This window comes from Oncorhynchus masou, unplaced genomic scaffold, assembly GCF_036934945.1.
Source record: "Oncorhynchus masou masou isolate Uvic2021 unplaced genomic scaffold, UVic_Omas_1.1 unplaced_scaffold_880, whole genome shotgun sequence".
Taxonomy (NCBI): Eukaryota; Metazoa; Chordata; class Actinopteri; order Salmoniformes; family Salmonidae; genus Oncorhynchus; species Oncorhynchus masou.
The window spans coordinates 67,824-83,041 of NW_027015264.1; the positions used below are offsets into that span (position 1 = coordinate 67,824).

Genomic DNA, 15,218 nt, shown 5'->3' on the forward strand with positions numbered 1-15,218 from the left:
GCGTCTGGTTGCTCCTCATTACACACCACAGACCAGCAGCGTCTGGTTGCTCCTCATTACACACCACAGACCAGCAGCGTCTGGTTGCTCCTCATTACACACCACAGACCAGCAGCGTCTGGTTGCTCCTCATTACACACCACAGACCAGCAGCGTCTGGTTGCTCCTCATTACACACCACAGACCAGCAGCGTCTGGTTGCTCCTCATTACACACCACAGACCAGCAGCGTCTGGTTGCTCCTCATTACACACCACAGACCAGCAGCGTCTGGTTGCTCCTCATTACACACCACAGACCAGCAGCGTCTGGTTGCTCCTCATTACACACCACAGACCAGCAGCGTCTGGTTGCTCCTCATTACACACCACAGACCAGCAGCGTCTGGTTGCTCCTCATTACACACCACAGACCAGCAGCGTCTGGTTGCTCCTCATTACTCCCCACAGACCAGCACACCTCATTAACACCACAGACCAGCAGCGTCTGGTTGCTCCTCATTACACACCACAGACCAGCAGCGTCTGGTTGCTCCTCATTACCTCATTATAGACCAGCAAATATGGTTTACATCATCAACATAGGAATCACTACACCATTGTATGACTTCTTATACACTATATTAGCGTCTGCCCAGCCTGCATGCGTCCATAATAAAGGCCCAGGTTGCTCCTCCCCTTATACACTATATTAGGCCCAGCCTTTGTAACTGTGGTTTTCCTAGATATGGCTACTATATTGTGATCACTACCACCCAGCGTCTGGTTACTACTTTAGAGCAAGATGTCTGCAGCATTAGTAAAGATGTGATCAATACACACCATCAGACCAGATTTCATCCTGGTTGACTGTTCATGTAACTACCCTGGTCAGGTTGACTGATAACCTGCACCATATTGCATCATCAACTGGAATAACTACAGAATGTTTGTATGACCTGAGTGGGCAGCCTATGGCCCAGCCTGTCAACATTATATTAGGCCCAGCCTGACCTCTTATACACTATATTAGGCCTCCTGTCCTCTTATACACTACCTCTTATACACTATATACAGCCTGAACCTTTCACACTATATTAGGCCAGATAGTGACTTTAACTTGGTTTTCCTAGATCTATATTGTGATCACTACACCCACTGGATTTCTGATGGGCTTTAGGGGAGCAAATGTCTGCAGCATTAGTAAAGATTACTTCAATACATGTTGATGATTTCATTACTGTGTTGTTTGTAACTTGGTAGGTCTGATAACCTGAACCAGGTTGCAGGCACTGGTTCCCACTTTTTCTTGATGGGCAGCCTGATGAATGAGGTCAATATTTAAAATCACAGAAAATGATACCTCCCTGTAGGTAGATTACATTATCAACCATTTCACACATATTATCCAGATACTGACTGTTAGCACTTGGTGGTCTATAGCAGCTTCCCACCAGAATGGGCTTCAGGTGAGGCAGATGAACCTGTAGCCAGATTACTTCAACAGTATTTATCATGAGATCCTCTCTAAGCTTTACAGGAATGTGGTTCTGAATATAAACAGCAACACCTCCACCATTGGCATTTCTGTCTTTTCTGTAGATGTTATAACCTTGTATTGCTACCACTGTATCATCAAAGGTATTATAAAAGTGAGTTTCAGAGATATGGTGGAATGAAACATTTAGTATTGTAGATATGTAGTAGTGTAATAATGTTATATGATGTACTGTTTGATATGTAATTTAAGTGCCTTAATGTGTTTGGACCCCAGGAAGAGCAGCTTCTGCGTTGGCAGGAACTAATGGGGATCCATAATAAACCCCAGGAAGAGTAGCTGCTGCCTTGGCAGGAACTAATGGGGATCCATAATAAACCCCAGGAAGAGTAGCTGCTGCCTTGGCAGGAACTAATGGGGATCCATAATAAACCCCAGGAAGAGTAGCTGCTGCCTTGGCAGGAACTAATGGGGATCCATAATAAACCCCAGGAAGAGTAGCTGCTGCCTTGGCAGGAACTGATGGGGATCCATAATAAACCCCAGGAAGAGTAGCTGCTGCCTTGGCAGGAACTAATGGGGATCCATAATAAACCCCAGGAAGAGTAGCTGCTGCCTTGGCAGGAACTAATGGGGATCCATAATAAACCCCAGGAAGAGTAGCTGCTGCCTTGGCAGGAACTAATGGGGATCCATAATAAACCCCAGGAAGAGTAGCTGCTGCCTTGGCAGGAACTAGTGGGGATCCATAATAAACCCCAGGAAGAGTAGCTGCTGCCTTGGCAGGAACTAATGGGGATCCATAATAAAGCCCAGGAAGAGTAGCTGCTGCCTTGGCAGGAACTAATGGGGATCCATAATAAACCCCAGGAAGAGTAGCTGCTGCCTTGGTGTGGAACTAATGGGGATCCATAATAAACCCCAGGAAGAGTCCCTAGCTGCTGCCTTGTGCAGGAACTAATGGGGATCCATAATAAACCCCAGGAAGAGTAGCTGCTGCCTTGGCAGGAACTAATGGGGATCCATAATAAACCCCAGGAAGAGTAGCTGCTGCCTTGGCAGGAACTAATGGGGATCCATAATAAACCCCAGGAAGAGTAGCTGCTGCCTTGGCAGGAACTAATGGGGATCCATAATAAACCCCCCCAGGAAGAGTAGCTGCTGCCTTGGCAGGAACTAATGGGGATCCATAATAAACCCCCAGGAAGAGTAGCTGCCCTTGGCAGAAACCTCCCCAGTGTGTGTCCTACCCTCCCCAGTGTGTCCTACCTCCCCAGTGTGTGTCCTACCCTACGCCTCCCCAGTGTGTGTCCTACGCTCCCCAGTGTGTGTCCTACCCTCCCCAGTGTGTGTCCTACCCTCCCAGTGTGTGTCCCCAGTACCCTCCCCAGTGTGTGTCCCCAGTGTGTGTCCTACCCTCCCAGTGTGTGTCCTACCCTCCCCAGTGTGTGTCCTACCCTCCCCAGTGTGTCCTACCCTCCCCAGTGTGTGTCCTACGCTCCCCAGTGTGTGTCCTACGCTCCCCAGTGTGTGTCCTACCCTCCCCAGTGTGTGTCCTACCCCCCCAGTGTGTGTCCTACCCTCCCCAGTGTGTGTCCTCCCCCAGTGTGTGTCCTACCCTCCCCAGTGTGTGTCCTACCCTCCCCAGTGTGTGTCCTACCCTCCCCAGTGTGTGTCCTACCTCCCCAGTGTGTGTCCTACCCTCCCCAGTGTGTGTCCTACCCTCCCCAGTGTGTGTCCTACCCTCCCCAGTGTGTGTCCTGTCCCTCCCCCAGTGTGTGTCCTACCCTCCCCAGTGTGTGTCCTACCCTCCCCAGTGTGTGTCCTACGCTCCCCAGTGTGTGTCCTACCCTCCCCAGTGTGTGTCCTACCTCCCCAGTGTGTGTCCTACCCTCCCCAGTGTGTGTCCTACCCTCCCCAGTGTGTGTCCTACCCTCCCCAGTGTGTGTCCTACCCTCCCCAGTGTGTGTCCTACCCTCCCCAGTGTGTGTCCTACCCTCCCCAGTGTGTGTCCTACCCTCCCCAGTGTGTGTCCTACCCTCCCCAGTGTGTGTCCTACCCTCCCCAGTGTGTGTCCTACCCTCCCCAGTGTGTCCTACCCTCCCCAGTGTGTGTCCTACCCTCCCCAGTGTGTGTCCTACCCTCCCCAGTGTGTGTCCTACCCTCCCCAGTGTGTGTCCTACCCTCCCCAGTGTGTGTCCTACCCTCCCCAGTGTGTGTCCTACCCTCCCCAGTGTGTGTCCTACCCTCCCCAGTGTGTGTCCTACCCTCCCCAGTGTGTGTCCTACCCTCCCCAGTGTGTGTCCTACCCTCCCCAGTGTGTGTTGTGTGTGTCCTACCCTCCCCAGTGTGTGTCCTACGCTCCCCAGTGTGTGTCCTACGCTCCCCAGTGTGTGTCCTACCCTCCCCAGTGTGTGTCCTACCCTCCCCAGTGTGTGTCCTACCCTCCCCAGTGTGTGTCCTCCCCCAGTGTGTGTCCTACCCTCCCCAGTGTGTCCCTCCCCAGTGTGTGTCCTACGCTCCCCAGTGTGTGTCCTACCCTCCCCAGTGTGTGTTGTCCCCAGTGTCCTTCCCTCCCCAGTGTGTGTCCTACCCTCCCCAGTGTGTGTCCTACCCTCCCCAGTGTGTCCTACCTCCCCAGTGTGTGTCCTACCCTCCCCAGTGTGTGTCCTACCCTCCCCCCCAGTGTGTGTCCCCAGTGTGTGTGTGTCCTCCCCCCAGTGTGTGTCCTACCCTCCCCAGTGTGTGTCCTACCCTCCCCAGTGTGTGTCCTACGTCCCCAGTGTGTGTCCTACCCTCCCCAGTGTGTGTCCTACCCTCCCCAGTGTGTGTCCTAGTGTGTCCTACCTCCCCAGTGTGTGTCCTACCCTCCCCAGTGTGTGTCCTACCCTCCCCAGTGTGTCCTACGCTCCCCAGTGTGTGTCCTACCCTCCCCAGTGTGTCCTACGCTCCCCAGTGTGTCCTACCTCCCCAGTGTGTGTCCCCCCTCCCCAGTGTGTGTCCTACCCTCCCCAGTGTGTGTCCTCCCCCCAGTGTGTGTGTGTGTCCTACCCTCCCCAGTGTGTGTCCTACCCTCCCCAGTGTGTGTCCTACCCTCCCCAGTGTGTGTCCTACCCTCCCCAGTGTGTGTCCTACCCTCCCCAGTGTGTGTCCTACCCTCCCCCAGTGTGTCCTACCCTCCCCAGTGTGTCCCCAGTGTCCCCAGTGCTCCCCAGTGTGTGTCCTACCCTCCCCAGTGTGTGTCCTACCCTCCCCAGTGTGTGTCCTACCCTCCCCAGTGTGTGTCCTAGTGTGTGTCCTCCCCAGTGTGTGTCCTGTGTGTGTCCTTCGCAGTGTGTGTCCCAGTGTGTGTCTCACCCGTTCTTTGTAGTAGAATGATGATATGGAGACATGGTCCTTGTCCGTGTGGGTGGGGCTGCCACTGTACAGCCTCAGAGAGCTCTGAGACTCACTACGCATCTTCATAGGAGTCAGGACCCCACTGTGGTACGCAGACAGGGCCGACAGGGACCTGGGGTCCCACACAGAGGCAGGTTAACAAGGACCCCACTGTGGTACGGAGACAGGGACCTGGGGACACACAGAGGCAGGTTAACAAGGACCCCACTGTGGTACGGAGACAGGGACCTGGGGGACACACAGAGGCAGGTTAACAAGGACCCCACTGTGGTACGGAGACAGGGACCTGGGGACACATAGAGGCAGGTTAACAAGGACCCCACTGTGGTACGGAGACAGGGACCTGGGGGACACATAGAGGCAGGTTAACAAGGACCCCACTGTGGTACGCAGACAGGGCCGACAGGGACCTGGGGACACACAGAGGCAGGTTAACAAGGACCCCACTGTGGTACGGAGACAGGGACCTGGGGGACACATAGAGGCAGGTTAACAAGGATCCCACTGTGGTACGGAGACAGGGACCTGGGGGACACATAGAGGCAGGTTAACAAGGACCCCACTGTGGTACGGAGACAGGGACCTGGGGACACATAGAGGCAGGTTAACAAGGACCCCACTGTGGTACGGAGACAGGGACCTGGGGACACATAGAGGCAGGTTAACAAGGACCCCACTGTGGTACGGAGACAGGGACCTGGGGACACATAGAGGCAGGTTAACAAGGACCCCACTGTGGTACGGAGACAGGGACCAGGGGACACACAGAGGCAGGTTAATGAGTGCCCAGTGTGTGTACCTGGGTGTGGGTTCAGTGGGTGGTACCGACAGTGATGGGTCCTGTGAAGTACCCGCCGGGACAGAAGCATAGAGGTACAGGGAAGGTTATCCTGGTGCAGCAGTATAAAGAGTGTACAGGACGTGGGTGTGGGTTCCATCCTCCTGGGTCTATGGAGCAAGAACAGAGAAAACATACTGTTATGGGATGCCCCTCGTATCCTGCTGGAACAGCCCCTCATATCAGCCCCTCGTATCCCGCTGGGACAGCCCCCCTCGTATCCTGCTGGGACAGCCCCGTATCCCGCTGGGACAGCCCCCCAGGTGGATCCCGCTGGGACAGCCCCTCGTAGGAGCCCCTCGTATCCCAGGGACAGCCCCTCGTACCTGCTGGGACAGCCCCCGTAGCCGCTGGGACAGCCCCTTGTATCCTGCTGGAACAGCCACTCGTATCAGGATCCCGCTGGGACAGCCCCTCGTATCCCGCTGGGACAGCCCCTCCCCGCTGGGTCAGCCCTCGTATCCAAGGGACAGCCCCTCGTATCCCGCTGGGACAGCCCCTCGTATCATACCTCGTTATGGGACAGCCCCTGTATCCCGCTGGGACAGCCCCTCGTATCCCGCTGGGACAGCCCCTCGTATCCCGCTGGGACAGCCCCCCGTATCCCGCTGGGACAGCCCCTCGTATCCTGCTGGGACAGCCCTCGTATCCTGCTGGGACAGCCCCTTGTATCCTGCTGGAACAGCCCTGGGACAGCCCTCGTATCCTGCTGGGACAGCCCCTCGTATCCCTCGTATCCTGCTGGGACAGCCCCGTATCCCGCTGGGACAGCCCCCGTATCCCCCTCGTTTCCGCTGGGACAGCCCTCGTATCCCGCTGCAGCCCCCGTGGGACAGCCCCTCGTATCCCGCTGGGACAGCCCCTCGTATCCCGCTGGGACAGCCCCTCGTATCCCGCTGGGACTGTATCCCACTGACAGCCCCCCCTCGTATCAGCCCCTCGTATCCCGCTGGGACAGCCCCCAGTATCCCGCTGGGACAGCCCCCCGTATTCCGCTGGGACAGCCCCTCGTATCCCGCTGGGACAGCCCCTCGTATCCCGCTGGGACAGCCCCTCGTATCCTGCTGGGACAGCCCCTCGTATCCCACTGGGACAGCCCCTCGTATCCCCCTCGTATCCCGCTGGACAGCCCTCATATCCTGCTGGGACAGCCCTCCCCCTGTGATCCCCTCCCCAGGACAGCCCCTCGTATCCTGCTGGGACAGCCCCTCGTATCCTGCTGGGACAGCCCCTCGTATCCTGCTGGAACAGCCCCTCGTATCCTGCTGGAACAGCCCCTCGTATCCCCTCGTGCTGGAACAGCCCCTCGTATCAGCCCCTCCCTGCTGGACAGCCCCCGTCATCCTGCTGGGACAGCCCCTCGTATCCTGCTGGGACAGCCCCTCGTATCCTGCCCTCCCCTATCCCGCTGGAACAGCCCCGTATCAGCCCCTCGTATCCTGCTGGGACAGCCCTCGTATCAGCCCCCGTATCCCCAGTGGACAGCCCCTCGTATCCTGCTGAGACCCCCCGTATCCTGCTGGGACAGCCCCTCGTATCCTGCTGGGACAGCCCCTCGTATCCTGCTGGGACAGCCCCCGTATCCTGCTGGAACAGCCCCGTCGTATCAGCCCCTCGTCCCGCTGGGACAGCCCTCCCCTTCTGGGACAGCCCCTCGTATCCTGCTGGGACAGCCCCTCGTATCCTGCTGGGACAGCCCCACGTATCCTGCTGGGACAGCCCCTCGTATCCTGCTGGACAGCCCCCCTCGTATCCTGCTGAGACAGCCCCTCGTATCCCTGCCCCCTCGTATCCTGCTGGGACAGCCCCTCGTATCCTGCTGGGACAGCCCCCCAGTCGTATCCCGCTGGGACAGCCCCCCGTATCCTGCTGGGACAGCCCCTCGTATCCTGCTGGGACAGCCCTCGTATCCTGCTGGGACAGCCCCCTCGTATCCTGCTGGGACAGCCCCTCGTATCCTGCTGAGACAGCCCCTCGTATCCTGCTGAGACAGCCCCTCGTATCCTACTGGGACAGCCCCTCGTATCAGCCCCTCGTATGCTACTGGGACAGCCCCTCATATCAGCCCCTCGTATACCGCTGGGACAGCCCCTCATATCAGCCCCTCGTATACCGCTGGGACAGCCCCTCGTAAGACTAGAAGAGGCCTCCAGATTGCAGGCCTGTCTAAGACTAATATGTTTTGGTGCACTGAGCAACACTTGAAAGTTGTGAGAATTTTGTGCAACTTCCGGTGAACTGAGGCTGTACCCTGACAGTTTAGACAGTAACCAATAGGCTGTACCCTGACAGTTCTAGACAGTAGCCAATAGGCTGTACCCTGACAGTTCTAGACAGTAGTCAATAGGCTGTACCCTGACAGTTCTAGACAGTAGCCAATAGGCTGTACCCTGACAGTTCTAGACAGTAGTCAATAGGCTGTACCCTGACAGTTTAGACAGTAGCCAATTTTAGACAGTAGCCAATAGGCTGTACCCAGTTTAGACAGTAGCCAATAGGTTGTACCCTGACAGTTGTCCCAATAGGTTGTACCCTGACCATTGTTGTACCCTGACAGTTTAACAGTAGCCAATAGGCTGTACCCTGACAGATTAGACAGTAGCCAATAGGCTGTACCCTGACAGATTGTCCATAATGACCATTGTTATTTTTGAAAGAAAAAGGGGGATGCTTGCAAGCCGAAGAACACCATCCCACCCGTGAAGCACGAGGGTGGCAGCAGCATGTTGTGGGGGTGCTTTGCTGCAGGAGGGACTGGTGCACTTCACAAAATAGATGGCATCATAAGGTAGGAAAATTATGTTGATATATTGAAGCAGCATCTCAAGACATCAGTCAGGAAGTTAAAGCTTGGTGACAAATGGGTCTTCCAAATGGACAATGACCCCAAGCATACTTCCAAAGTTGTGGCAAAATGGCTTAAGGACAACAAAGTCAAGGTATTGGAGTGGCCATCACAAAGCCCCGACCTCAATCATATAGAAAATCTGTGGGCAGAACTGAAAAAGCGTGTGCGAGCAATTTGTGACTCAGTTACACCAGCTCTGTCAGGAAAACAAACCTGACTCAGTTACACCAGCTCTGTCAGGAGGCCTACAAACCTGACTCAGTTACACCAGCTCTGTCAGGGGGAATGGGCCAAAACTCACCCAACTTATTGTGGGAAGCTTGCGGAAGGCTACCCAAAACATTTGACCCAAGTTAAACAATTTAGCAATCTACTAAATACTAACTGAGTGTATGTAAACTTCTGACCCACTGGGAATGTGATGCAATCAAATCAAAGTTTATTTGTCACACCATACAACAGGTCATGCTGACTTACAGGCTCTAACCAACAGTGTAATGCTGACTCAGGCTCTAACCAACAGTGTAATGCTGACTTACAGCTCTAACCAACAGTGCAATGCTGACTTACAGGCTCTAACCAATAGTGTAATGCTGACTTACAGGCTCTAACCAACAGTGTAATGCTGACTTACAGGCTCTAACCAACAGTGTAATGCTGACTTACAGGCTCTAACCAACAGTGCAATGCTGACTTACAGGCTCTAACCAACAGTGCAATGCTGACTTACAGGCTCTAACCAACAGTGTAATGCTGACTTACAGGCTCTAACCAACAGTGCAATGCTGACTTACAGGCTCTAACCAACAGTGCAATGCTGACTTACAGGCTCTAACCAATAGTGTAATGCTGACTTACAGGCTCTAACCAATAGTGTAATGCTGACTTACAGGCTCTAACCAATAGTGTAATGCTGACTTACAGGCTCTAACCAATAGTGTAATGCTGACTTACAGGCTCTAACCAATAGTGTGTAAGGAGTGTAATGCTGACTTACAGGCTCTAACCAACAGTGTAATGCTGACTTACAGGCTCTAACCAACAGTGCAATGCTGACTTACAGGCTCTAACCAACAGTGTAATGCTGACAGTTACAGCTCTAACCAACAGTGTAATGCTGACTTACACCCTAACCAACAGTGTAATGCTGACTTACAGGCTCTAACCAATAGTGTAATGCTGACTTACAGGCTCTAACCAACAGTGTAATGCTGACTTACAGGCTCTAACCAACAGTGCAATGCTGACTTACAGGCTCTAACCAACAGTGCAATGCTGACTTACAGGCTCTAACCAACAGTGTAATGCTGACTTACAGGCTCTAACCAACAGTGTAATGCTGACTTACAGGCTCTAACCAACAGTGTATGCTGACTTACAGGCTCTAACCAATGGTGTAATGCTGACTTACAGGCTCTAACCAACAGTGCAATGCTGACTTACAGGCTCTAACCAACAGTGAAATGCTGACTTACAGGCTCTAACCAACAGTGTAATGCTGACTTACAGGCTCTAACCAACAGTGTAATGCTGACTTACAGGCTCTAACCAACAGTGTAATGCTGACTTACAGGCTCTAACCAACAGTGCAATGCTGACTTACAGGCTCTAACCAATGGTGTAATGCTGACTTACAGGCTCTAACCAACAGTGCAATGCTGACTTACAGGCTCTAACCAACAGTGCAATGCTGACTTACAGGCTCTAACCAACAGTGTAATGCTGACTTACAGGCTCTAACCAACAATGTGACTTACAGGCTCTAACCAACAGTGCAATGCTGACTTACAGGCTCTAACCAACAGTGCAATGCTGACTTACAGGCTCTAACCAACAGTGTAATGCTGACTTACAGGCTCTAACCAACAGTGTAATGCTGACTTACAGGCTCTAACCAACAGTGTAATGCTGACTTACAGGCTCTAACCAATAGTGCAATGCTGACTTCTAACCAACAGTGTAATCTAACCAACAGTGTAATGCTGACTTACAGGCTCTAACCAACAGTGCAGTGCTGACTTACAGGCTCTAACCAACAGTGTAATGCTGACTTACAGGCTCTAACCAACAGTGTAATGCTGACTTACAGGCTCTAACCAACAGTGCAATGCTGACTTACAGGCTCTAACCAACAGTGTAATGCTGACTTACAGGCTCTAACCAACAGTGCAATGCTGACTTACAGGCTCTAACCAATGTGTGCTGACTTACAGGCTCTAACCAATGGTGTGCTGACTTACAGGCTCTAACCAACAGTGTAATGCTGTACTTACAGGCTCTAACCAACAGTGTGCTGACTTACAGGCTCTAACCAACAGTGCAATGCTGACTTACAGGCTCTAACCAATAGTGTAATGCTGACTTACAGGCTCTAACCAATGTGTGCAATGCTGACTTACAGGCTCTAACCAACAGTGTAATGCTGACTTACAGGCTCTAACCAACAGTGCAATGCTGACTTACAGGCTCTAACCAACAGTGTAATGCTGAACAGTGTATACAGGCTCTAACCAACAGTGCAATGCTGACTACAGGCTCTAACCAACAGTGTAATGCTGACTTACAGGCTCTAACCAACAGTGCAATGCTGACTTACAGGCTCTAACCAACAGTGTAATGCTGACTTACAGGCTCTAACCAATGGTGTAATGCTGACTTACAGGCTCTAACCAACAGTGCAATGCTGACTTACAGGCTCTAACCAACAGTAGACAGGCTAAAACCAACAGTGAATGCTGACTACAGGCTCTAACCAACAGTGCAATGCTGACTTACAGGCTCTAACCAACATACTACAGGCTCTAACCAACAGTGTAATGCTGACTTACAGGCTCTAACCAACAGTATAATGCTGACTTACAGGCTCTAACCAACAGTGCAATGCTGACTTACAGGCTCTAACCAACAGTGTAATGCTGACTTACAGGCTCTAACCAGTGCAATGTGACTTACAGGCTCTAACCAACAGTGTAATGCTGACTTACAGGCTCTAACCAACAGTGTAATGCTGACTTACAGGCTAGTGTAATGCTGACTTACAGAGAGTGCAATGCTGACTTACAGGCTCTAACCAACAGTGTAATGCTGACTTACAGGCTAACCAACAACCAGTGTAATGCTGACTTACAGGCTCTAACCAACAGTGTAATGCTGACTTACAGGCTCTAACCAACAGTGCAATGCTGACTTACAGGCTCTAACCAATAGTGGCTGACTACAGGCTCTAACCAACAGTGAGCTGACTTACAGGCTCTAACCAACAGTGTAATGCTGACTTACAGGCTCTAACCAACAGTGTAATGCTGACTTACAGTCTAACCAACAGTGCTGACTTACAGGCTCTAACCAACAGTGTAATGCTGACTTACAGGCTCTAACCAATAGTGTAATGCTGACTTACAGGCTCTAACCAACAGTGTAATGGACTTACAGGCTCTAACCAACAGTGTAATGAACCAACAGTGTAATGCTGACTTACAGGCTCTAACCAATAGTGCAATATACAGGCTCTAACCAGTGCAATGCTGACTTACAGGCTCTAACCAACAGTGTAATGCTGACTACAGGCTCTAACCAACAGTGTAATGCTGACTTACAGGCTCTAACCAACAGTGCAATGCTGACTTACAGTAACCAATAGTGCAATGCTGACTACAGGCTCTAACCAATAGTGTAATGCTGACTTACAGGCTCTAACCACAGTGCAATGAGAGGCTCTAACCAACAGTGCAATGCTGACTTATATAACCAACAGTGAATGCTGACTTACAGGCTCTAACCAACAGTGCAATGCTGACTTACAGGCTCTAACCAACAGTGCTGACTGTTCTAACCAACAGTGCAATGCTGACTTACAGGCTCTAACCAACAGTGCAATGCTGACTTACAGGCTCTAACCAACAGTGTAATGCTGACTTACAGGCTCTAACCAACAGTGCAATGCTGACTTACAGGCTCTAACCAATAGTGTAATGCTGACTTACAGGCTCTAACCAATAGTGTGCTGACTTACAGGCTCTAACCAACAGTGCAATGCTGACTTACAGGCTCTAACCAGGTGTAATGCTACTTACAGGCTCTAACCAACAGTGTAATGCTGACTTACAGGCTCTAACCAACAGTAATGCTGACTTACAGGCTCTAACCAACAGTGCAATGCTGACTTACAGGCTCTAACCAATGCATACTGACTTACAGGCTCTAACCAACAGTGTAATGCTGACTTACAGGCTCTAACCAGAGTGGCTGACTATAACCAGTGAATGCTGACTACAGGCTCTAACCAAGTGTAGAGGACTACAGGCTCTACAGTAGTGTAAATGCTACAGGCTCTAACCAACAGTGAATGCTACTTACATACAGTGAATGCTGACTTACAGGCTCTAACCCAACAGTGTAATGCTGACTTATCTAACCAACAGTGTAATGCTGACTTACAGGCTCTAACCAACAGTGCAGTGTACAGGTCTATAGTAAAAAGACAGGATATATACAGTGTGATATACTGTACAGTAGAGAGGCTATATACAGTAGAGAGGTTATATACAGTAGAGAGGCTATATACAGTAGAGAGGTTATATACAGTAGAGAGTTATATACAGTAGAGGTTATATACAGTAGAGAGAGAGCTATATACAGTAGAGAGGTTATATACAGTAGAGGTTATATACAGGAGAGGATATATACAGTAGAGAGGTTATATACAGTAGAGAGTTATATACAGTAGAGGTTATATACAGTAGAGGCTATATACAGTAGAGAGGCTATATACAGTAGAGAGGTTATATACAGTAGAGAGGTTATATACAGTAGAGAGGCTATATACAGTAGAGAGAGTTATATACAGTAGAGTAGAGAGGCTATATACAGTAGAGAGGCTATATACAGTAGAGAGGTTATATACAGTATATATACAGTAGAGAGGCTATATACAGTAGAGAGGCTATATACAGTAGAGAGGTTATATACAGTAGAGAGGTTATATACAGTAGAGAGGCTATATACAGTAGAGAGGTTATATACAGTAGAGAGGCTATATACAGTAGAGAGGTTATATACAGTAGAGAGGCTATATACAGTAGAGGCTATATAAGTAGGCTATATACAGTAGAGAGGTTATATACAGTATAGAGGCTATATACAGTAGATAAGCTATATACAGTAGAGAGGCTATATACAGTAGAGAGGCTATATACAGTAGAGAGGCTATATACAGTAGAGAGGTTATATACAGTAGAAAGGCTATATACAGTAGAGAGGCTATATACAGTAGAGAGGCTATATACAGTAGAGAGGTTATATACAGTAGAGAGGCTATATACAGTAGAGAGGTTATAACAGTAGAGAGGTTATACAGTAGAAAGGCTATATACAGTAGAGAGGCTATATACAGTAGAGAGGCTATATACAGTAGAGAGGCTATATACAGTAGAGAGGTTATATACAGTAGAGAGGTTATATACAGGCTATATACAAGGCTATAGGTTACAGTACAGTAGAGGCTATATACAGTAGAGAGTTAGAGAGGCTATATACAGTAGAGAGGCTATATACAGTATATACAGAGGCTATATACAGTAGAGAGGTTATATACAGTAGAGAGGTTATATACAGTAGAGGTATATACAGAGAGGGCTATATACAGGAGAGAGGCTATATACAGTAGAGAGGCTATATACAGGAGAGAGGCTATATACAGTAGAGAGGCTATAACAGTAGAGAGGCTATATACAGGAGAGAGAGGCTATATACAGTAGAGAGGCTATATACAGTAGAGAGGCTATATACAGTAGAGAGGCTATATACAGGAGAGAGGCTATATACAGTAGAGAGGCTATATACAGTAGAGAGGCTATATACAGTAGAGAGGCTATATACAGTAGAGAGGCTATATACAGTAGAGAGGCTATATACAGTAGAGAGGCTATATACAGTAGAGGCTATATACAGTAGAGAGGCTATATACAGGAGAGGCTATATACAGTAGAGGCTATATACAGTAGAGAGGCTATATACAGTAGAGAGGCTATATACAGTAGAGAGGCTATATACAGTAGAGAGGCTATATACAGTAGAGAATATATACAGTAGAGGCTATATACAGTAGAGGTTATATACAGTTATATACAGTAGAGAGGCTATATACAGTAGATATGTTATATACAGTGGAGAGGCTATATACAGTAGAGGTTATATACAGTAGAGGTTATATACAGTAGAGGTTATTACAGTAGAGAGGCTATATACAGTAGAGAGGTATATACAGTAGAGAGGCTATATACAGTAGAGAGGTATATACAGTAGAAAGGCTATATACAGTAGAGAGGCTATATACAGTAGAGGCTATATACAGAGAGCTATATACAGTAGAGAGGCTATATACAGTAGAGATGTTATATACAGTAGAGGTTATATACAGTAGAGAGGTTATATACAGTAGAGGCTATATACAGTAGAGAGGCTATATACAGTAGAGAGGTTATATACAGTAGAGAGGCTATATACAGTAGAGAGGCTATATACAGTAGAGAGGTTATATACAGTAGAGAGGCTATATACAGTAGAGACAGGTTATATACAGTAGAGAGGCTATATACAGTAGAGAGGCTATATACAGTAGAGAGGCTATATACAGTAGAGAGGCTATATACAGTAGAG

The 15,218-nt window shown here is 49.8% G+C and overlaps 1 protein-coding gene across 1 annotated transcript in view; it reads right to left on the reverse strand.

Moving 5' to 3' along the window:
* The window catches only part of LOC135537976 (GATOR2 complex protein WDR59-like), a 44,882-nt gene extending 39,185 nt beyond the window's left edge, over positions 1–5,697 (reverse strand). Inside the window, exons 1-2 of the mRNA XM_064963986.1 lie at positions 5,675–5,697; positions 4,834–4,987 (exon numbers count right to left, since the gene is read on the reverse strand). Of these exons, the coding sequence (XP_064820058.1) occupies positions 4,834–4,941 (108 nt within the window). The 5' untranslated portion in view covers positions 4,942–4,987; positions 5,675–5,697. The remainder of the gene's footprint in view (positions 1–4,833; positions 4,988–5,674) is intronic.
* Between the last annotated feature and the right edge of the window lie 9,521 nt (positions 5,698–15,218).